This window comes from Mus musculus, chromosome 6, assembly GCF_000001635.26.
Source record: "Mus musculus strain C57BL/6J chromosome 6, GRCm38.p6 C57BL/6J".
Classification (NCBI taxonomy): domain Eukaryota; kingdom Metazoa; phylum Chordata; class Mammalia; order Rodentia; family Muridae; genus Mus; species Mus musculus.
Genome location: NC_000072.6, coordinates 91,701,952 through 91,724,267, shown reverse-complemented (window position 1 = coordinate 91,724,267; position 22,316 = coordinate 91,701,952). Strand labels below are relative to the sequence as shown.

General features: G+C 50.7%; 1 protein-coding gene and 1 long non-coding RNA gene across 9 annotated transcripts in view; one reads left to right on the top strand and one right to left on the bottom strand.

Annotated features, from left to right (window-relative positions):
- The window catches only part of Slc6a6 (solute carrier family 6 (neurotransmitter transporter, taurine), member 6), a 75,016-nt gene that overhangs the window by 34,796 nt on the left and 17,904 nt on the right, over positions 1–22,316 (bottom strand). For 3 of the 8 annotated variants that reach the window (XR_003956178.1, XM_006505871.3, NM_009320.4), the window contains one exon: positions 747–986. Coding sequence is in view for 5 of the 8 variants with exons in the window: in XM_006505871.3 (XP_006505934.1) it covers positions 747–975 (229 nt within the window). In the remaining 3 variants the exon portion in view is untranslated. Of the gene's footprint in view, positions 1–746; positions 987–5,363; positions 5,367–12,639; positions 12,757–14,737; positions 14,745–18,290; positions 18,433–22,316 lie in introns of those variants that run through there. The other 5 variants (XR_003956177.1, XM_030255303.1, XM_006505870.1 and 2 more) reach the window with 4 other exon arrangements.
- On the top strand, positions 2,393–12,679 carry Gm44981. The gene is made up of 3 exons (XR_003956469.1): positions 2,393–2,514; positions 2,891–3,040; positions 11,699–12,679. It is a non-coding gene; the product is annotated as a predicted gene 44981 (long non-coding RNA).

Here is a 22,316-nt window from a genome sequence, read left to right as displayed (position 1 = left end):
CCCAGGGGGTCTGATACCTACAAGAGGTCAAGAAACCAAGCACTAAGAGAGGGTTCTTCAAAAAATGCCTCTCTTTCTAGGGCAGCAGGGAGTATGCCTGCCTTTACACTCATGTGGCAGGTGGGTGCCACCTACATTCTTCCTCTCTGGTCCCACTCTGCACCAGCCTCTAAGTACCAGTCTCTAAGCTGCTACTTCCTCACCTGGACACCCCAGAGGGCTCTCTCAGAGACCCTAGCAGGAGGAGATACAACACACACACAAATCCAAACCCAAACCCAACAAACCAACCCACCACAGCTAGAACATGGATGTCCTTTGTCCCCCTTCCCCTTTGCATTAATGGCAAATGATAATGGTGTGCCACTTACAGAAAGAGACATAACTAGCTTTGGGGAATACATAGGGTGAGGTCAAAAAGCAAAAATCGGTATCAAAGATGGCAAAAGGGAAGGCTTGGAGGCTCTCAGAGATGACGAAATACAGGAATGGAGATCATGAACATCTGAACATCTGAGGCTGAGGGGCCATGGGTCAGACAGGGCAAACCAGAGGATCAGAGAGGGTGAGGGAGGGTCCTCCAAAAGGTAACACAGCTGGAGGCTGGCACAACGCCATGCTCTCAGGCATGCTGACCCTGTGTCTGAGGTACATCTGGGCAGGGTATACCTGGACTGGGAAAGGACACAGACTAGTAAAAGATCTCTCACCCTCTGACCCCAGGCTTCAATATGACCCAGCCTCACCTCCACCATTTTTGTAGCAGAGGTACGGGAAACGCCAGACGTTGCCCAAACCCACGAAGCCTCCGGCCACAGACAGCACAAAGTCGATCTTGCTGGACCACTTCTCCCTCTGAGGGGGCTTCCCGTCCGCCTCATCTTCAGGCCGTGTGCCTGGGCTCTTCCCTGGAGAAGGCTTCAGGATGTCTTTGTGGAAGTCTTTCAGACATTGCAGCTTCTCCTTCGTGGCCATCTCTTCGTTTTCTGTTGGAGGAAGAACAACATGAATGAGAAGGCCTTCCCCAGTGACTTAAGACCAGTTCCAACCTCCCCAGGCTTCAGTGGGAGCCTGTCACTCCATCAGTCTCCATCAAAGAAGCCAGCTAGATCCCAAGGATTTCAATATTCAGCTCTGAAACACCTGCAACCTATAGAGGCAACCGGCTTCGTTTCTCAGGCACCAGCTAAACCGGAAGCCCTGGTGTCCCAGGATTGTCATCCTCAAACACCAGCCTGTGTACCCTGGACAGTTCCTCCTCTTCCAAAGGCGAGAGAGAGCCTGTCTGCAGCTCTCCACACTGACAGACATTTTTCTGATTTGAAGTCTGCACAAAAAAACCAGCAACTCACGTCTTAGTGACACCTCAGTGCAGAACCTAGTATGGAGCCCGGCCTACAGGAGGCACCTGCTCCCGGCTGAAGAAGTGAAGCAAAGAAGTTAGGATTCCACAGGACACAGTACTGGGAAAACAGGCTTCACCATTAGAGTATAGAAAATGGACAGTTACAGAATGGTTTTGTAGCAGGAAAAAAAAAAGTCTTTCTTATACAGAATCATACAAGGATGTTTGTGGCAGCCGAGGATACAACGCAGGGGCCACTCAAGTGTGGAATGGGTAAGGAAAGCCTGGGTCCCATGCCCAGACTGTGAACCAGGGCTTGATATTTAGTATCCATTCTTCAGTCCCGCTGATTCCAGGCTAAACACATGGATCCTAGCAAGTAGGGGTCTTGCTCTCTGGCACCAGCTAGTCTCAGACATAAGGAGCCCCTGGCACACAGTTTAGGGTCCCCTCATGCACCTCCTGCTTGGACCCCACTCTGGATGGAGGGTTGCACTAGCTGATACTCACCATCTTCTCCTAGCATCTCCTTGTGTCTCTGAAGCTTAGCTGAGAGGCAGTATCCTCCCACCCAGTGGTGGTCACCATCCATCCATGCCATCAAAGAACACATAAAGATAACCACACACATTAGAGCCCTGTGCCAAGTCAGGGCCCTGTGTGCACAGACATACACACAGCATGGCACAGGGCCGCAGGATAAGGCTGGCCCAGGGGCACCCAGAGCTAGTGGCCCTTCCTGCTCTATTCTGAACCTCGGTTTCCCTATCTGCAAAATAAAAAAGAGCGACAGTGAAGGTAGCCACATAGCCTAGGACATCTTTCATTTGTCTTTATCATCTGAGCAGGGAGGCAACACTGAAGTATCAGATTTTGGAGAAAAAAATGGAAAATCTGAAGTTCTCTTACAAAACTGGAAGGTCAGAGCACACAGGATCTGTGTTCTTCATCTGAGCAGCGACTGGCGTGCATGCAGGGCACGCTGTTCCCAGAGCATGCCCTCTGGGAGAGTACCTTCACCTGCTTGGCTGCATTTGTCTTGCCACAGCCAACCCTACCTGAACAGGAACTCAGCTGCTGTCTTCCCCACAGCCAGCCCGTAGGCTTGTGGAGAGAAGGAAGCCCGGCACACAGTAGGACAACAGAACCTCAGCTCCAAGGGGGATATGGTGAGGCCTTGCGCTAAGTCTCAGTGTGTCTGACGGAGACATTAAAGTACACAGGAATGACATACCAGGTCCCTGGGGAGTGGGGGTGCGCAATAACTTTGCTTCCCCCACGCCTCCTTCCTCTCACTGGCTGGCTTGGGGTGGGGGACCCCAATTGTTTCACTATCTGGTAGTAAGCAGACCAAGAAAGGCTTCCTGGAGCCACTGGGCAGACCCCGGAGTCCTTCCTCTGTCTGGGGGAGCATCCGCATGGCCTTTCTCTGCGGCTCCCCGGGGGCCTCATGGCTCTGCAGGTCTGTGGCCACTGTGAAAACAGCTCGGGCAGCCAGCATTGTTCCTGCAGCAGGTCAGCAGACCCCGATGGTTATCTCAACAGCTCATTGTGGCCTGTGGTGGGCGCATAATTGGAGGATGTGGGACTCCGCTCCCTCCCAGGGAAGGGTCCGCTCAAGAATGACCTGGAGCCTCCAACAGAGAAGGGCTGATCCACCCTTTGGACACGTCTCAGTCCTTGAGACTTTACAAGGTCAGCCTAGCCTTTAAACTTAAGAGGAGGGGGAGGGGAGGGGGAGAGGAAAGGGAGGGGGAGGAGGAGAAGGAGGAGGGGGGGAGGAGGAGGAGGAGAAGGAGGAGGGGGGAGGAGGAGGAGGAGGAGGAGGGCAGCCTCCAGCACTAGGGAGAGATGGATGGGAGTGGGACAAGTCTCCTCACCTCACTGTCAGCTATTGGCCAAGGCTGGTCCTATAAGAAGCCATATTCTGATGCCCTATGGCCTGCTGCCCTGACAGCCCAGGTCCTGGCCTTTAGACCCACAAACAAGTCTGATCTCAGAGAACCCAGAGAATAGAGGATTCCCAAAGACCCCTGTGTCTAGACTGATTTGCTACATAAGAAATCTATCCCTGGATACTCTCGGGCCTCCATCTATCATCATGTCACCCGAGACTGAACCATGGTGGCTGGGGCCTGAGTGAGACAGCGCAGTGTCTGTCCTGTGGCTGGCACTGGGAGGTCTTCATGGGGACACCTTAGTCACTCGGGTGCATCCAGAAGTCTGATCCTTCTTCACCATCCTACCTGTGAGAGTGTGGTTCAAACCCATTTGCCTTTGGAGAACTCAGGGCTCAGTGGTCCTGCCTCAGCATCACCTCCCACCCTCAGGCTGGCTAGAAATCACAGGGCTACTGTCGTGGGGGGCAGGGCACCACCCAGGCTCTGGACTTTCCTGGATCCAGAGAAGGTCCTGCAGAGACACAGGCACCCTGCCCTTTTTCCTCTTACATTCTTATTCCAAGATTGTCGCGTGTGCCTGACCAGCGGCCCTGCGATATACCATTCCAGCAGCAAGACCTGCAGATCCACTCTGCACATTCTTGGCATCCACCCCCACTTCCCTGTCACCATGGCAACCTCTCTCTCTCTCTCTCTCTCTCTCTCTCTCTCTCTCTCTCTCTCTCTCTCTCAGCCAGCAGCCCCTAGCGCAGGCATCTACAGCAGCCTCCTCATAGGTCTCCTTGCTGCTCTGCTGCCCCCAGTCTATTCTCGTGCAACAGCTGAAGGCAGCTTAGAAATCACATTCAGAATGGACCCCCAGCTCTCTCGGTTCATTGCTAGAGGGAAACCCAAGGCCTCTCCCCACCCCCTGGTCCTTCGAGGTCTCAAGCAAACCCTTAGACCCCCATCCCCCCTTGTGGATCACTGGCCCCACAGGAGTGCTGTAGCTCCTCTCACACCCTATGCCCCCTGAAGGGAACATGAGACTTGACAAAGGAGCTGAGAGCCACTTAGAAGGGCTGAACGACCTTAGGCAACTTCTCAGCCTCTCTGGTCTTCAATGTTCTCATCTGTGGAGCAGTAGTGCCTGTCATGGGGTACAGAGGAAGAAATGAGGGGGTGCAGAGAATAGCTCAGAACAGCAAATGGCATGTAGCAAGCACACCCTAAAATAATAGCTAGTGTCACTGTGGATAAGGCCTTCTCTATCCACTCAGGGAGAAATGAGAAAGGCTCCGCTAACTCTGAATCCAGGTCACTGGAATGAGCTGGTATCACACAGACCCTGAGTCTGCCTCTGCCAGCCCTCTGCTGGCTCAGACTGAATTCTTGAGACATCCTCCCTAGGGTCCACCCTTTACAGACTCACACTTAGACCAGTCCACCCCCATAGTGATCAAGTGGCCACAGCACAGTGCAGTGAGGCCCTTTCACACCATCTGCTTGCAGCCTGCTTCTCCAAGCCAGGAGCTGTTTTCTCTTGGCTCAGGGCCTGCCTGGGGTTGTTCTGCAGTGGTGTAGATCCCTAATTCTCATTCTGGGAGCGTCCTCGTGGTTACCACAGCTACAGGTGATTAGAATGCATGGAGTTATAAGCTCCAGGGCTAAGTGTCCCTCCCCATACTGAAAACACTGTCCCTTTTCCAGGGGTGGCAAGCCAGATGTAGCTGTGCCTGAATGCTGGCTTGCGTGAAGATCACTGACAAGTTTTGCCACATACACAGTCAGGTTGACCCCGGGGCCAGTGACATCAGCCAGATGTACTTTTGTACCCTCTGGCCAGGTTAAAAACATCAGATGTTTTTAGCACGCAGGCTAACCTATTTCAGAACTGTTTCCCATTCTGTCATTCTTTGGAGGACAGGAAGGGAGGTGTGCTGAGGGGGAAGACAGGGTCTCATGTGTCCCAGGTTGGCCTTGAATTCACTCATAGCAAAGATGACCTTGAACATCTGATCCCCCTTCCTGCCTCCACCTTTCCCTTTGCAGTGCTGGAATTACAGGCCAGCACCATCACCCCTGGGCTTATGCAGTTCTGAGGTTTGAACCAAAGGCCTGGCACATGCCAGGCAAACGCTCTACCACTGAGCTGCTCCACAGCGCACAGAGACTTCTAAAGTGTTCCCACACAACAGAAGCAGATGGGTGGATAGGAAAATGGTAGCCTGCCCCAGGCTACACACAGGGGCCAGGGCAGATGGAGCCAGAATCCCCATCTTGCTTCATGCCTACAGCAGAGTACAGATCAGAAGAGTCTATTGAACATACATAGGGCTGCTGGGTCAGAGAAGTGGCCCTGTCAGATGCAGAGCTCACAGACTCGGGACTCAGAGACAGCTGCTGCCCACTTCCCTCCCAGAGCCTGTCTAGTCCCTGTGGCCCTCAGACATCCATGTACCAGCCAGGCAGGTCTTGAAGTTGATTAAAACTGCCCCTCCCTCCCCAGTATTTGCCTCTATACTCTAAGACAAAGAGGCACCAAGTCCCAGCTCCCAGAGTTAGCACACCCCTGCAGAACCTTGATCACCTCAAAGAAAAGACCCCCAATAGAAATGATTAACATCTTATCAATGGTATCTCTTATCAAGGAGTCAGGCATGGGTCTGCTTCCTCTTGTGCTTATTCCCAGCCCACCCCAGTGCCTAGCACACAGCATGTCCCCACAAAGAGCTTAGTGAGAGACAGGGCTGGCGCTCAGGGAGAGAGCCTCTGCAGGAGGAACAAGATGTTCTGTGTACAGTGTGAGCGTGTGAGCATCTCTCAAAACTGGGACAGGAGATGGGTCCCTCAACCATTGCACACACAGAGACACCTTAGCCTGGAGGTCTCCTGCAGAGGGGAGCCTGTGGCTAGATCCCTTTGTAGTGTCTGCTCCAGAGAAGAGCCATAAAGATGAGTGACCCAGGGCAAGGAGCAGCCTCTCTGTGCTCCACTTCCCTCACTGGAATATACTTGAATAATAATAATAATAATAATAATAATAATAATAATAAATATATTTGAAAACTGTCAAGAGAGTTATAGATTTAGTGTTCTCTCCAGACTGTAAGTAGTTAAGACAGTTGGTTTAAGCCACTTCATTACAGATATGCATCTTAAAACCTCATGTTCAGTTGGAGAGATGGCTCAGAAGTTAAAGCACTTGCTGCTCTTCCAGAAGACCCAGGTTCAGTTCCCAGGACCTACAAGGTAGCTCAGAGCCATCCATAAAACTCTAGTTCTGGGGGGGTCTGATATCCTCTCTAGATTTCCTGGCACTGCACACATGTGGTACACAGTCGTATATTCAGTCTAAATATTTGTATATATAAAATAAAACATTAAAATTACATGTTGCACATACATTGTACATAAATACATACAATTGTTGCCCCAATTTTAATAAATCATAAGCCAGGCGTGGTGGCACACACTTGCAACCCCAGCACCCGGGAGGCTGAAGCAGTAGGATTGCCAGCAACGTGAGCTACATGGTGAGCAGCTTATACTACAAAGCATGACCCTGTCTGAAAACAAAAATAACTAAACAAATACAGAGAGTGGAGAGATGGCTCAATGGCTAAGAGCATCAGGGCTTGATTCCCAGCATCCACATGGTAGCTCACAACTATCTGTAACTTCAGTTCCAAGGAATCTAATGCTCTCCTCTCGCCTCAGTGGGCATGAGGCACACCAGACATGCAGGCAAAACACTCATCCATGTAAAAAAAAAAAAAAAAATATTATTATAAAGGGACAGAAAGACCTGCACATAATGGTGCCCACATGTTCCCTCGGCACTACGCAAAGGTCCCTCAGGCAATCTTTTAACTCCCTCCAAACCTGCCTCATCACCTTACTGATGACACCACCCAGAGAGGTGAAGTCACTTGGTCATGGCCACACGATGCCTACCCGAGCTGTGAATAGCTCCTAGGTCCATCCAAACCTCCAAAGCCATGTCCTCAACCACTTGTGACAGTTATGGATGTCATCTCTACAACTTCACAAGTAAAATAGAGCCTGGTGCCTTTAAGAAGCCAGCTACAGGGCTGGAGGGACGGCTCAGTGGTTAAGAACATTTACTGCTCTTCCAGAGGATGCTAGTTCAGTCTCAGCACCTACGTGATAGCTCACTACCTGTAACTCCAGTCCCCAGGCGATCCGACACCCACTCTGGCCAGCATGTGGTACAGACATGCATGCAGACAAAATACCCATACCCATAAAATAAAATTAAATAAACTCTTTGAATAAAGAAGAAGGAGAGGAGGAAGAGGAAGAAGAGGAAGAGAAGGAGAAGGAGGAGGTCAGCTACAGGCTGATGAGATGGCTCAATGGGCAAACGTGTTTCACAACAATTCCTAGAACCCACACGATGGGATTGACCTGACTCCAAAAGGTTGTCCTCTAACCTTCACACAGCCAGTGTGATTCGTGCACACACAAACCCATACACACTCAATAAATATAATTTTTAGAAAAAAAATAAAAAATAAAGACAAGCCACGGGACCAGCTGACAGATTGGGGAACCAAACTCAAGGACAAACAGGGAAGTGAAGGGCCACATGACATGACAGGCTGGACCAGGGGTCATGGGACTGTGTTGTGGGCACAGATAAAACACCAGTGTGCACAGGGGCCTGCTTCTGTCAGCAAGAACATCTCACAGATCAGAAAGGGTTCGTTGTTACAGTCTCTACAGACTAATAAATACATCCAGGTGCAAAGAGCAGGAGGGCTGGGATCCATTAGTAATGTCTGAGTAGGAGGGCTGTGATCTACTAGAATGGTCTGTCAAGGGTATGCTGTTCTGCTCATGTTCCATTCTTGGCCCTTAGAAGTGTTTTGCAAGCTCACTGAATCCAGTGAGCCGAGTTAACAATGCAGCTCTGCCCTTTAAGCAGTGTAAATGCTTCTGTAAAGGGAACTTAAGAGCCAGGTAATCTCAGCTTTTAGGAGGAAACTTCAGGATCAGGAGTTCAAGGTCAGCCTCAGCTACATAGTAAAATTCAGGTTAGCCTGGGCTACATGAGACTGGCTAAAAAGGAGGAGAAATTAATTTTTAAAGCCTTTGTTTTTCTGTTTAAGTACACACACCTTTAACAGATTTAATCATTTAATTGAATCATAAAATGGCCTTCATCTTTTGGTTATCTATTTGTGCAACGAGGCTAAGTCAAGTGTGACAACTGAACCATCTCCAGGGGTCTGGCAGGCAAAGGCAGAAAAGAGGAGCAGGGAAAATGGACACCTCTAGGTTCCCAACACCAAAGGCGCCTCTGGGACTGGGATCCCCCGAGACCATATCCTCTGAGGTGTCTTAAGAGATCTGGACTGCCAGGTGGTGGTGGCGCACGTCTTTAGTCCCAGCACTCGGGAGGCAGAGGCAGGCCGATTCTGAGTTCGAGGCCAGCCTGGTCTACAGAGTGAGTTCCAGGACAGCCAGGGCTATACAGAGAAGCCCTGTCTCGAAAAACCAAAAAATAAAGAGAGAGAGAGAGAGAGAGAGAGAGAGAGAGAGAGAGAGAGAGAGAGAGATCGAGATCTGGACTACACAGATTTATTTCTCAATTTCTCTAGCACATTGTCTTCTAAACACAAAGAAAAAGGGTGTGTGTGTGTGTGTGTGTGTGTGTGTGTGTGTGACCCAGTCTGGGTCCCTCGAGGTCCACTTCAATCAGGCCACAGCCCAGCGCAGTCATCATAACCCCAGTGAAGGCAGGGCGAGGCTTGTCAGGATATATATACTTGGCTCTTTGGCTTGAGCCACAAGGGCTTGTCCCCATGAGGTCAACCAGGAAGCTGGCGATTTCACTAGCCAGAAGCAGAGCACAAAACAATGAGCAGCCTTGCTCTCATCTGAGTGAAAGTGAACTTGCATTATCTCAGCTTTCCATCTCCGGACGGGGTGCCTGTCTACCTGGGACTCCGCATCCCACTCCTGAGCCGGCTGCAGCCCCACCCTCTGAAGCCTGAGGCTCAGAGCAGGGACACTCTTGCCCCAAATTCTCAGGATTTATACCCAGAATCCAGGACACTGGGGTCCCCCAGGACACCAGAGAACCTCCAGATGGAACCTGAAAAATTGAATAATATCTTTTACCAGCTTATGGGGCCGAGAAGATCAGCGATATGAATTCTGTTTACAGCGACGCACACAGCTGGAATCTATATCCAGATGGTACATGCTTTCCACCACACTGCCATCAAGCTGAGACCTATCTAAAAGATCTTGGGGGAATAGAGTTCTGAGGGGAGGGGAAAGAATACACAAAGACAGTCATACTAGGATCTGAAGGGGTGGTTCGGCAGTGAAGAATACCAGAGGTAGATAGATAGATAGATAGATAGATAGATAGATAGATAGATAGATAGACAGATAAGTAGATAGATAGATAGATAGACAGATAAATACAGATAGATATCTCCAGGCATAGTAGTATGCCCTTTTAATTTCAGCACTCGGGAGGCAGAGGCAGGTGGATCTCTATGAGTTTGAGGCAAGGCTGTTCTACATATCAAGTTCCAGTCCAGACAGAGCTACATAGTGAAACCCTGTCTCAAAAATACAAACAAGGGCCAGGCAGTTGTGGTGCACGCCTTTAATCCCAGAACTTGGGAGGCATAGGCAGGCGGATTTCTGAGTTCGAGGCCAGCCTGGTCTACAGAGTGAGTTCCAGGACAGCCAGGGCTACACAGAGAAACCCTGTCTCGAAAAGCCAAACAAACAAACAAACAAACAAACAAATAGGACTTAAAAGACAGTTAAACTAGACCTGGCAACTAAACAGGTAGCCCGAGGATTCCAGTAGGCTAGGTTTAAACTTAGGTTTATCCTGAGTGCCCCACCATTCCACTAAGGGGTGAAAACCCTTTCATCTACAAGTCCCTGGCTAGCCCTCCTTCCAGCTCAGAAAGTGAGTCTGAAGGGCCTACTTGGGGTGTTATGTGACCTTCTGGTCATTTGACCCCAACACCCTGGGGCTACACTCTGGCCCCCTGAGCAGAGCTACTCTGGGGATGGGTGTCTGGCAGCTGCTTTGTGTGCAAAGGACCAATGGGTAGCTGACCTTCCTAAGGCCCACCACTGGTGATATAGGGAAGACAGTGTCTGTCAGCACAGGGCTAGCACCAGACTCCAGAGGTGAAGCCAAAACACAGGGCCACCCTTCTACAAAACATGACTCCAGGCCTGGCTCAGAGGAGCAGTTCTCCCGGGTGGCAGGAGATGGCTGTGTGAAACAAAGCCCCATCTGTCACTTGCCTGTCATCTACTTGTTTGGTCTGGTTATGGGGTCATCCTATTGTTTCCTAGGATCAGAGACAGTGGGAAAGCAAAAATTGTGGGAAGTTCATAGGAAAGACAGGAGGGGCTTCCAAAGTAAGAAGAGGCTGCAAAGGGGAGGTACATAAAAGATCCCTCCCCTCTGAGCTGGACGCCCAGAGCCGAGGCTGGGGGCTGGGGGAGTAAGGCCTGGCCACCAAATGTTATTCGGGCAGACCTCCGGCTTGTAGTAACAAAGCTAGGCAGGAGGGAGAGGGGGAGGGGAGAGAAGAAGGAAAGGAGGGCAAGAAGGAGGGGAGAGGCAGAGGAGGAGGAGAGTGGAGGAAGGAGGGAAGAAAAGAGGGGGGAACTGATCGGGGAGGGAGAAGAAGGAAGAAAGGAGACATGACTGCACCCTGGTGTCTCCAGGGTGCTCAGGGCCTGTCTTAGAAGCAGGGCCGGGGTGTGTGCAACTGGAGATTGTGTACACAAAGCTTCAGAGACGCCTCGCCCAGCTCCTGACCTGGCCAGCCACCTGTCGCCTTTAATGCCTAGGTGGACAAGCTCTAGGCTCCAAAGGGGCAACTCAGTCCCTCCCCCTTTTCCCCTCCTCCTCTCCCCTCCCCCTCAGCTGAGGAGCCAGGGGAGGGTGAGTCAGCAGGGCCCCGGCTCCTGGCACTGACTCACCCGGCCACAGGGCTGTCATTCACTTCCAGCAGTGTCACTTCCCCAGCACCAGGGCTACAGGGTCCTGGGCAGGCGCTGTGGAGGCCGGGACTACTCCTGGAGGCGGCTACCACGTCCACAAACTTCCCCCTTTGCAAGCTACAGAAACCCAAGGCTGCACTGCACCTGTGTATGAAAGGGAAGCAGAGCCCTTTTGTCTTCCTCTCTCTGCAGAAATGCAAGAGAAGTCCCAAGAGTTAGCCAAGCCACCTTGTGACCCCTCCACACTGCCGGGCCCCTAATGTTATCATTGGTGCTGTCTGAAGCCCTGGCTTCATGGAGAGCAGGCAGTGCACTCTGCTCTGTGACCTCAGGCGAGTCACTGCCCCTGGGCCTCAGCCTTACCCTCTATGCAGTGAGTACAATGTCTGGGTGATATTTTAAATGTACCCTTCCCTGCAGTGTTCCTCTTTTAATGCTTCTTTTTCCCCCACAGGAAGGACGTCCTTCCTCCCTCACACCAAGGCCCAATCAATCAATCAATCAATCAGACTGTGGACCTAAAAGCATGGCATCCTCTACCCAGATCCATCCTCTGTTCTGAACAAAGGAGACACTGTGCCTGCTTCCTCACCCTTCCCCCTAGAAGACCTCCAAAGGCTGCTGTCTCACACCCCACACCTTGGCTCCAGAGTGCCCTTGATGGGGAACACTAGTCCATCCAAGAGTAATGAACAGAACCCTCACCAGGCTGTGACAGGCAGCCTCTGGGGTGATGGCCTCATGGCCTCTCTCACCACACCACCAGCCTGAGCTCAGCAGTCTATCACTGGCCCCTTCCACTGAGAGTCCTAGCTGCTTCCAGACATCAATCACAGTAAACACATCAAAGAGTGTTGAGGGGCCTGCAGATGTTCAGGGCAGGCATGCGCTGCAGAGCCACAGGGCAAAGCACAGACAGACAGACAGACAGACACCTAGAATATGCTTGAAAGAGAGGAGGGATGACCTGAACCTGTTCCCGGCCACAGAGCACAACTTCCCCAAGAAGATGAACAGTCTTTTTTGTTGTTTTGGAGAGCCCCAAATCTTCGCTTCCATTTCTATCACACAATGCATCCCCTGAGCGGTGCGCTCTCTGGATGATTCTGTGGTGAACGTGCTGTGGTCTTTCCCCAAAGGTTTCTCAAGGACCAGGGACTTCCCTTGGAAGCTGCATGGTAGGGCCACAGAAGTGCATTCAGATGCAATCCCACTCTGTGGGGGAGGAAACCAAGACCAAGGCCCTACCACACTCTATCACGGACATGGATGGCCACAGGAGACGTGCTCCAGAGAGGGAGCCTGAGGGAGGTAGGGGAGTGGGGACACTCCTAACACTCCCACCCTGTGGATACAGTAGGCACCAGAGGCAGAGAGTAAACTCCTATGGCAAACCTGGGTGCACGGGAGTCATATCTAACTCTGTCAGGCTGACGGACGTTGGTGCAGCGGGTGGCGGTGGTAGCGGCTTCCAGGGCTACAAGATGGTGCCTAACACCAGCTACTGCTTGGCTAGAAGAAAAACTCAGCGTTAAAATCCACACGGGGAGTATCAGGAGGTTGACACAGTCAGCTGTGTCTTCCCCATGCACAGGGCATCTCCCAGAGCAACCCCCACATCTGTCTCTCCACCGTAAGCCCAGGTAAGCTCTTGGGATGCCCAACGAGGCCCAGCACACACCCTGCCTCATCAAACCTTCTATTTGCTAGGGGCTGCACTCTGGTTCAGAACTGGGAAAGTTTGGGCAAAGTTTCAAGATCAGTTTGAGAAACCTCAGTTTCTTTTTCTTTCTTTTTGTTTTTGTTTTGTTGTTGGTGGCGGTGGTGGTGGTGTTTTGTTTTGTTTTGTTTTGACACATGGTCTCATTGTGTAGTCCTAGCAGGCCCAGAACTCATCATATAAACCAGGCTGGCCTTGAACTCAGAGAGCTCCATCTGCTTCTATCACTTCCAGCCAGCCAGCTCTTGGCCTGATAGTCTGTAGAACCCAGAGACAAATCTAGAGTGTAAGTACCTAGACCCATCTGGACCTATTGACTCAAATCTTTAAGGTGGAGCCCGGAAATCTCACCCGTTACATCCGCTTCCCAGGAGTCTTAAAATCAAGAAACGCAGGGAAGGGCAGGGCTGGGACCTGGGAGGCACTGGATAAAATGTCAAACAAAACTGACCAGTGGAAGAGCCGTTGGTTGGCTGATGCAGTGCATTTGTGCCAGCCTGCATACACTGGGGGCCTAGCAAAGGCAGAGGCCTTTCAGAGGCCTTCAAAGGCTGCTCCTCGCCACACCCACTCCTTTTATTTTACAAAGAGAGACAATCAGGCTTAGGGAAGACTCGGGCCCTGGTCCCAGGTAACCAGGTAAGCTTCCAATTCTAGACAAGGCCAAAACACTTAACTGGGAGGAGTTTAAGAGACAAAGGCGAGGGCTGGTGGTGTGACTTTGGAGGTCTGCCTGTCTGAACCAAACACAAAGTGTCCCTGCCACACCCAAGTGCAGTGGGCAGCCTTGGATTCAGAAGGTCCGCCTGGGCTGGTATCCTGGGAGGGGCACAAATTAGCCAGCTTAGCCCCTTTTTGTTTTTTTTGGCTTTTGACTTTTTCAGAGAGACAGGGTTTCTCTGGGTAGCCCTGGCTGTCCTGGAACTCACTTTGCAGGCTAGCCTCTTACAGCACCATGCCACAGGGGCAGTCTGGGATTTGTAAGAAAGGGGTGAAAACAGAATATTCCCAACCAGAGAAATACCTGCCATGGAAGCTAACAGTAAGGAGACCTTGAAGGCCTCAGTCTCCACTGCTGAGGCCAGACTGTCTGTCACTGGAGCGAGGTTTGAATCAGCTGGCTGGGGAACCCCACAACCTGGAGCTATAATGCCTCGCTGTTCCTCACACACACAGGCACAACACATGGAGAGAGAGAGAGAGAGAGGGAGAGAGAGAGAGAAAGAGAGAGAGAGAGCTCACAATGCAGTCTCTAGAGAACAGCCCTGTTTAGTAGCACTGTTGGGATTAGGTGAGCCCTGGCACTGCAGGGTCTTCAGAGCCCCAGCTGACAAGACAATGACAAAAGTGACTGACATTCTCCCTAAACCTCTGGCAGTCAGGACTTGGGCACAGTCCTGCTGAGTGTCCATTTAGATGCCAAGAACCACTGGGACTCAAACATGGAATGTTATCCCACCTCCTCCCCTGCCCCTCCTTGGCCCCTCCCTCCTCTCCTACATCAGTCATTTTCAAGGGGCTGCCCTTTGTGGGGGGGGGGGGGGGGCTGAGGACAGTAGTGATCACTGCTTCTGACTCTTGTCTTCCGGAGGATTTTTGCCCCATGGCTGTGTAGGCTGATGGCCAGTGTCCATCGGGGACAAAGCCTTCACCAGCTGGTACTATTTGGGGGGGCAGAATCCCCTGCCTTCTAGCATCACAGTCCTTTCTTTTTTCCCCCCTGCTGTGCTGGGGATGGTAGCCCAGGGCTTCAAATGCTAGGTACTTGGCCACTGAGATGCACCCCAGCCCATTCGTAATGTTTTGCTATTAAAATGTTTCCTTTTTTTACATCATGGTGAAAAATAACTTTGCTATTTAAAAAAAAAAAAAAAATAGCCGGGCGTGGTGGCGCACGCCTTTAATCCCAGCACTCAGGAGGCAGAGGCAGGCGGATTTCTGAGTTTGAGGCCAGCCTGGTCTACAAAGTGAGTTCCAGGACAGTCAGGGCTATAAAGAGAAACCCTGTCTCGAAAAACCAAAAAAAAAAAAAAAAAAAAAAAAAAATCTCCATGGGCTGAAGAGTTTAGAGCCTGATAGTTTAGAGCTTATAGAGTTTATAGTCTGATAGTTTAGAGCACTTTCTGTTCTTGCAGAGGATTAGAGTGTGGTGGCTCCCAACCATCTGGAACTCCAGGTCCAGGGGAACCAGTGCCCTCTTCTGGCCTCTATGGGCACTGCATCCATGTGGTGCACATACTATATACATATATGTGTGTATGTGTGTGTGTGTGTGTATATATATATATATATATATATACACACACACACATATATATACATATGTGTGTGTGTGTGCACACATTCAATAAACCGTAAAAAATAATCCCCATCAGGGGCTTAGCCAGTAGCAGTATGTGCATAGCCTCTGGTTCCATCTGTCCTCAGCACAACACTGAGAGAGACAGAGACAGACAGGGAGACAGAGAGTGAGCGAAGGAGAGATGGAAAGAGAGGCGAGGGAAAGGGAGAGACAAAGAGAGGGAGTAGAGGGGGAGAGAGGGGTAAGAGGGAGAAAGGGGGAAGAGAGAGAGTGCGCGCACAAGAGAAATATGATGTCTCTTAGTGGAGCTAAAGCCAGAAAGGGAGACCTCCTCCAACCTCTAATCACCATGGCAGCCCTGACAATTCACAGAGGGATATACTCCCAGGCACCTGATATATTTCTGGCCCTCCTCCATCTTCAATGCTACCTCCTCAGGGAAGCCCTCCCTACCCAGCCTACACCCATCTCCCAGCGATGAGGCTCTGGTTCCCCAGCTGTAATCCTGAACCTTCTTGGGTAGCCTCAGATTGCTTTCTGTACCAGGCGGGGGCTGGGTCTGCCCCAGGTGCACTGAGAAAGACCTGGGTTTGCCGTAGTCATAGCAACCCTTTGTTCCTCTAATTCCAACTGTTTTCCTATGGTTGAAATAATAACTGCAGCTGACATGTGGCCACACAGCTCTGGGTGCTTTATATAATTCCACCTAATAGCAGTTGTTTTTAATCAGGCTAAATATTTCCCTTCTTCCCTTAAATCCTTCTCCAGTGATTGCCGCCGCTCACTTATCTCCTAATTAGTCCAAAGGTAATGAGACGTCAGAGCATCTTAGCCTGCAGGAACAAAAGCACTCTGGAAATGTCATATGCACACCAAGAGACACCCACCTGCTCAGCCAATACATGCCAGGATGCCCAGCTGGCTCTCGGTACCCAACCCTCACCAGCCAGCGAGATGAGAGCCATTGCCCCACTTTGTAGATGCCCAACCAAGGCTCAAGAGGTTAAGCCGCTTGACCAAGGTTTACGCAAGCAGGAAGAAACACACTCTGGAGTCTTGGATCCCTAACTGCTGAGCTCAGGACTGTTTCCAGGTTATCGCCTTTAATACCACAAAGTCCTAACCCCTTCAACTTGGCATGGGAAGGTACTGACAGTGGCAAAAGGTAGAGGGAACACTGTGCAAAATAAACCCTCCTCCACCAAATTAAGAGCCCTCATCTTCAGATCTAACCCAAACCATAATTGCCTTCACAGGCCGGATGCAGCCGCGTGGCGGGGCAGCTATGTGGCAGATGGCAGTGACAGCAGCAACAGACATGCCACACGGGCCTTGCTAAGTGTTTTTCAGGTGAGCGTCAGGGAGACCAGCTGTAATTGCTAAATGCCAACCCCTCCAGCTAAGAGAAAGGGCTCTTTTTTTTCACCCATTAAGTTCAACCAGGAGGCCAAAGTCCAGGGAACAGATACTCTCCAGTGACTATCATTGGTGGAGACAGCCAACTCCAGGGTCTATCCCAGTGCAAGCCATTTCTACAAGCTGATGGCTCCTCCCCACCCCCTGCCTGCCCCAGCAGCGCTCCCGCCCCTCACCTTTCCTGAGCTGTCATTCTCAAGGGCTCATCACTCAGACAGACTCCAGAGTCCCACCCTCTGAAACCCAAAGCTTAATCAGCTTAGTTATCATGTATACAGCCTGGGCCACCCAAAAAAAGGTCTCCTTTTTCTCCGTGGGGCAAGGATACCTGTGATTCAGGCCACCGCTATAAATAGCCCCTAACTCCATCCTTTTTAATTGACTCGTCTATTTATTTGGTCAAGGAGTTCCTTCTGACCTCCCCCCACCCCCACCCCGTGGCCGAGTTCTACATTAATACTGGTGTCACGTGACTGGTGACTGGAAAGGAGGGTCCCTCCCCTGGCTTCTGCAGCCTTATTCTCTGAAGTCCATAGCGGAAGACACCTCCTTCTGAGAATCTGGTCCCTAAATCTACTGGCCTCCTCTGCTGCTTCACCTAGATTTTGATTGGAATTTTAATGGGTCACTGCTGACCTCAGGACCTTGGCTTCTCCCAGAGGGCCTCAGTAGCACCATCTACTAAATGGACCATCTCAAATTACACAAGGTAAGGCTGGAGGAAGGGCTGCAGCACAGGATCAGATTTGCTCCAGGAGACGTAACACACCCTCTGCCCCCCCCCCGCCCCCGTCCCCGCCCCCCCAAGACCAACCAGCTTTTATTTCATGAGCTTTTCAAACAAACACTAACCCTGACCAGGCCCCTCTCAACTCCACCAAAGGAAGAAACAAAGCCAGAGCTGGTGGTGTGTCCCTCGGGGACAACACCAGATCTTCTGGTTCTCCATCACGTGTAAAACAGGAGCTCTGGCAAATTGGTTCGCTATGGCCAACCCCCAAGCCCTGTGGAATGTCTGACTAGGTGAGACTTAGCATTTCTCCCAGAACCTCCAGCCACTGTGCTGGGGTGAGAGACCAGCTGTGCCCTTTCCCTCACAGATGCCCATCGCCCAAACCTTATAGCCCCTACTTGGAGCTACAGAATATGGCCACTGATCCCCAGGGGTCTGGTTCCCCTAAGTGGATCAAGATCAACGCCCGCCCGGACATGACAAGTGGCTCTGAGGTCACCAGGTGACAGTCTCTTCTCCACTCCCCTTCCCCGCCCCTGCTGAGAAGAAAGGCCAGGCTAAGACTTGGCTTCCTGAAAGTCGCTCATCACTTTCACTCTCGGCCACGTCAAGCGTTTAGACACACTGCTTCCTCTCTGGGTAATGCTCTTCCGGGCTTCTGCCCACCTGTTGCTTAAGACCTCCAGAAATGGTGTGAGTGTCCAGAGCATCCCTACAGGGATGAGTCTCAGTGCTGGAGTGTTTGCCTGGCTGTGGGCAAGCCCTGGTTTCCATTCCTAGCGCATGTGCACAGGCACACGTAACAAGATAGCTTCAGACTCCCATGGCCCTGGGAATCTCCAGGCTGGGGGGGGGGGGGGTTGTCTGTCACTCACCTCTGAATCCCTGGGACACAGGAGGGACTGAAACACTGAGAAGGTGACTACATTTGTTTCTTGAGACAGTCTCGTGTAGCTGAGGCTGGCCTCCATTTCACTGTGAAGCTGAGGGTAGCTGTGAGCTCTGCACCACCTCCCAGGAGCTGGGAGAGCAAACAAACACGCCCACAGCAGCAAAAGTCCACAGCTTTTGATGGCTGATGACCAGACTTTCGATTCTCACTTTTCATATGCTTCAGAGAGTTTCCCCCAAACTTCCCCTGCCACCAAGCACTCTTGCCAGCCCTGGTCTTTCCCGGGGATGGCAAAGCTGGAAACATAAAAGGGTAAACTTTCTCAAAGACTGGGAAGGACAAAGGCTAAGGGAAGGTCAAGATCCTGCCCCAAGCAGATCAGGTCAGAAGCTGAGGTGACATTTCTCCTTGTCCATAGGACCCAGGCATCAGTCAGCCTGGAAAAGGCCACTCTCTAAGAGTTGCGTGTGGTGGCTCATAACTATAATACCAGCAGTCAGGAAGATGAGGCAGGAGGATCACTGTAAGTTCCCAAGTCAACCAAAGCTACACAGTGGGACCCTATTTCAAAAGCCAAGAAAGAAGGCCACTCTGGTTCTGTCTCTTTTAGGATGACATGTCCCTAAATGTCTGGTTTATTACATGTGGCAACCTCCCCGCTACCCCCAGCTATGTCCTGTGACCATGATTTGACAGATGCATTAATAAGAGGCACTTGCTTTTAAAGTTACCTAACTCAGCTGGGCAGTGATGGTGCACGCCTTTAATCCCAGCACTTAAGAATCAGAGGCAGGTGGATTTCTGAGTTTGAGGCCAGCCTGGTCTACAGAGTGAGTTCCAGGACAGCCAGGGCTATACAGAGAAACCCTGTCTTGAAAAACCAAACAACAACAACAAAAAACTACCAAACTCAGGGGCTGAATTAAAACCACTTGCCGTTCTTGCAAAGGACTCACGGAGTGGCTTACAGAGTGATACATGTGAATTCTCACGGAGTCAGTGCCCTGTATTTTACCTGGCAAGCCTATCCAGTGTCCCAAAGGATCCCTGTGTCATTCACACCCCAGCACAAAACACAAAGCATAGTATAATGTGAGAGTTTGAATACTCAGGCTGCCTGGTGTGAAAATCAAGGTGTCCACCCACCCTCCTTCCCCAGGTCCCCCCTTCTCTTCTTCCCACCCCCATGAAGCCTCTTTCCTGCTGGCTATGGAGACCTTTTGAAGTCCTCTGGGATTTCCCTCTTCAGGTATCTATTACACAAATGATATGCATTCCACCTTCTGCTAGCCTGCTCCCCTGACAGACATTACTAATCGATTGTGGCATTCTTCCCACAAGACAAGAGAAAGCTCTGTAAGAGGAATGATTAAGGGCCCCAGATAAAAACTGGTGTTAGAAAACAGCAAGAACAAGAAGAGGGATGAAGGGCAAGGGTGCAGGGATGGTTGAGAGTTGAGGGATAACCCTGGAGGTAAAGATTTAGCCTGGGAAACAATGGACAGAGGAATGCCAGCCAAAACAAGAGTGGGATTGGGAGCTGTGACACACAGACGTGTCCCACAAAGCCAAGCTGGGGTTGAGCAGGGACTGGGACCTGGGCAGGATCAGTGTTTCCTTGTGTTCCACAGATGTCACAGGACACGTGGTTTACAGACCGGAGCACTTAGCACAAAGAGGGGAGGAGCCTTGTACCAGTGCATGAAGCCCCTAAGTAAAGGTGCGGCTTTTGTCTGGTCATTGTGACCCCAAAAGCCTATCTGGAAACATGTGACCCACCTCCTCTGTTTTCATGGGGAAAAGAAGCCCAGAGAGGTAGAGCAGCTGCCTAAGGCCTGATAAAGACACCATAGAGGATCTCCTGCAGGGGTGTCTGAAGCCAGCTCCCTCTGCAGACCAGGCTGATAATAAATAGGTGAACAAGTAGAAATACCATCCACAGACTTCTTTCAAGAGTGGAGAGCATCTCTGATCTCCAAGAGATTGTTTGTTCCTGAAGAGACCTTGTCCTTGACAGAATTCCTGTTTGAGCCCTGCTGAAATCAAGCACCAGGACTAAGAAGCTTTACCTGGGGCACCGTCATAGAGGCCCAAGCTTTCTGGTCACAAATATGGCCAGGATAGATGACCTGCCAGTCAGCCCTGGCATTTGTGAGGAAGCCCATGCCATGTCCCAGCATAGAAAACAAGAGCCAGAGATCGTCACTGCCTTCTGGGGCCTCAGTTTTCCCACCAGTGGCATGGGGCAGTAAGAGCTATCTTAGATGACTATGGGAGTGCCAAATGCAGAAAGCATTGTGAAATCTAGAGCTCTGGCTGTGTGTCCTGGCTTACCTGAAACAGTAGAGCCCAATCATACCAGGAGCAGGAAGGTGTAGCAATGACAGCTACTGTTTATTGAGCAAACTATATGCCTGTCACTATACCAAAAACTTTTGGTTTTTCTTTCCTGACCCTCCCAGAAGGCTGCAATGCATGACTTCATGCCCATTTTGACAACGGCCATATGTGGTAAGACCGGATTAGGGGTCACTAGAGGGTAGAGTTTGGTTTTAATTTCCCAGTGTTGATGGGTTTTTGGTTTCGTTTTTCTGGGATTTTCTAGTCTTCTCCCAATGAGAAGGGATGGGTAAGGACAGGTCTAGGTGTGATATTTTAATTTCTTTCTCTGAGGCCCCAAAGGCAGAGGTGTCCCTAGAGCAGGGCTGCCACTTCCTCCTAGTACCCCAAAGCTGTCACTGATGTCAAAGAGTATGCTCTCTAGAGAACCAGAGATTCAACATTGGGAGTCTGTACATCTTTAAAATGGGTAGCCCAGTGTAGAAGTGCATCTAAGTAGCAGAATCTGAGGCGAGCACGCACCCTGGGTCCCATCCCCATGTGGGGAAGGGAAAGACTTGTACATTGCATCAAGGTGTACGATATGGCCATGTGCAGGTATGGTCGGGGCATCAGACAGAAAGCCCAGAGCTGGCTCCTGGGGTGGGGGGCACTGTCACCCCTACTGAGCCCTGAAGGCAGAGTGTCTACAGTGGGGCTCAGGTGAGTCTCAGAGTGGATCACGTGCCCAGCCTGCTGACGCCCCATTCCATTCCTAGCACCCAGCCCCCTCCCAAGAGTGACAATCAATTAATTACACATTATATATAGTTTATTGCAATAAAAAAATAGAAGCAGGGCATTGTTCACTGTGGAGTGTTTTATTGGCGAGCGTAACTAAAAACAAGTTCTCACTTGGGGATTAAATAAATGCTTTCCTCAAGAGCCCTGGAACTCTCTATGTAGCCCAGACCAGCTTCCACTTATAGTTATCCTCCTGCCTCAGGTTCCAAAGTCTGGGATCATAGACATGTGTCACCACTCCGGGATCACTTTGTTATTTTTTGTTGTTATTGTTTAAATTCAAAGAGGACAGTTTTGTTAGAGATTAAAGAAAATTCCCCAAGGCCGGCAAGCTATAAATCATAAATCTGAGTGAGTGACTGCTTCCAAGATGGGAATAGAGACTGGGGGTCTGGAAGCCAGAGGGGTAGGGTGGGGAGGTGGAGGCAGTCTGTTTAAGATAAGCTGGTTAGCTAGTTAATGGTGGTCCCAGCACCTCAGGAGGCTGAGGCAGAGGAAGGGCTAGAGCAAGTGAGTTTCAGCCCAGCCCAGACAACACAGCAAGATTCCAGATCTTTATCTTTTGGTTTGGCTTGGTGTGGTTTTTCTAGATAGGGTTTCTCTGGTCTCTATAGACCAGGCTGGGCTCAAACTCAGAGAGATCTGCCTGCCTCTGCCACCATGGCCTGCCTTCAGATCTTTTATCTTTTAAAAAACAACAACAACAACAACAACAACAACAACAACAACAAAAACCTAAATAACCAAACAACCCAGGGTCTTATTCTGCAACCCTAACTGGCCTTAAATTCCTAAGCTAAATAGAGCCTGGGCTAGAAAGACCTCCATGCCTCAGCCCGCCTGTGGGAGGATGACAGACATGTTCCACCAGGATCAGCTTATGGAC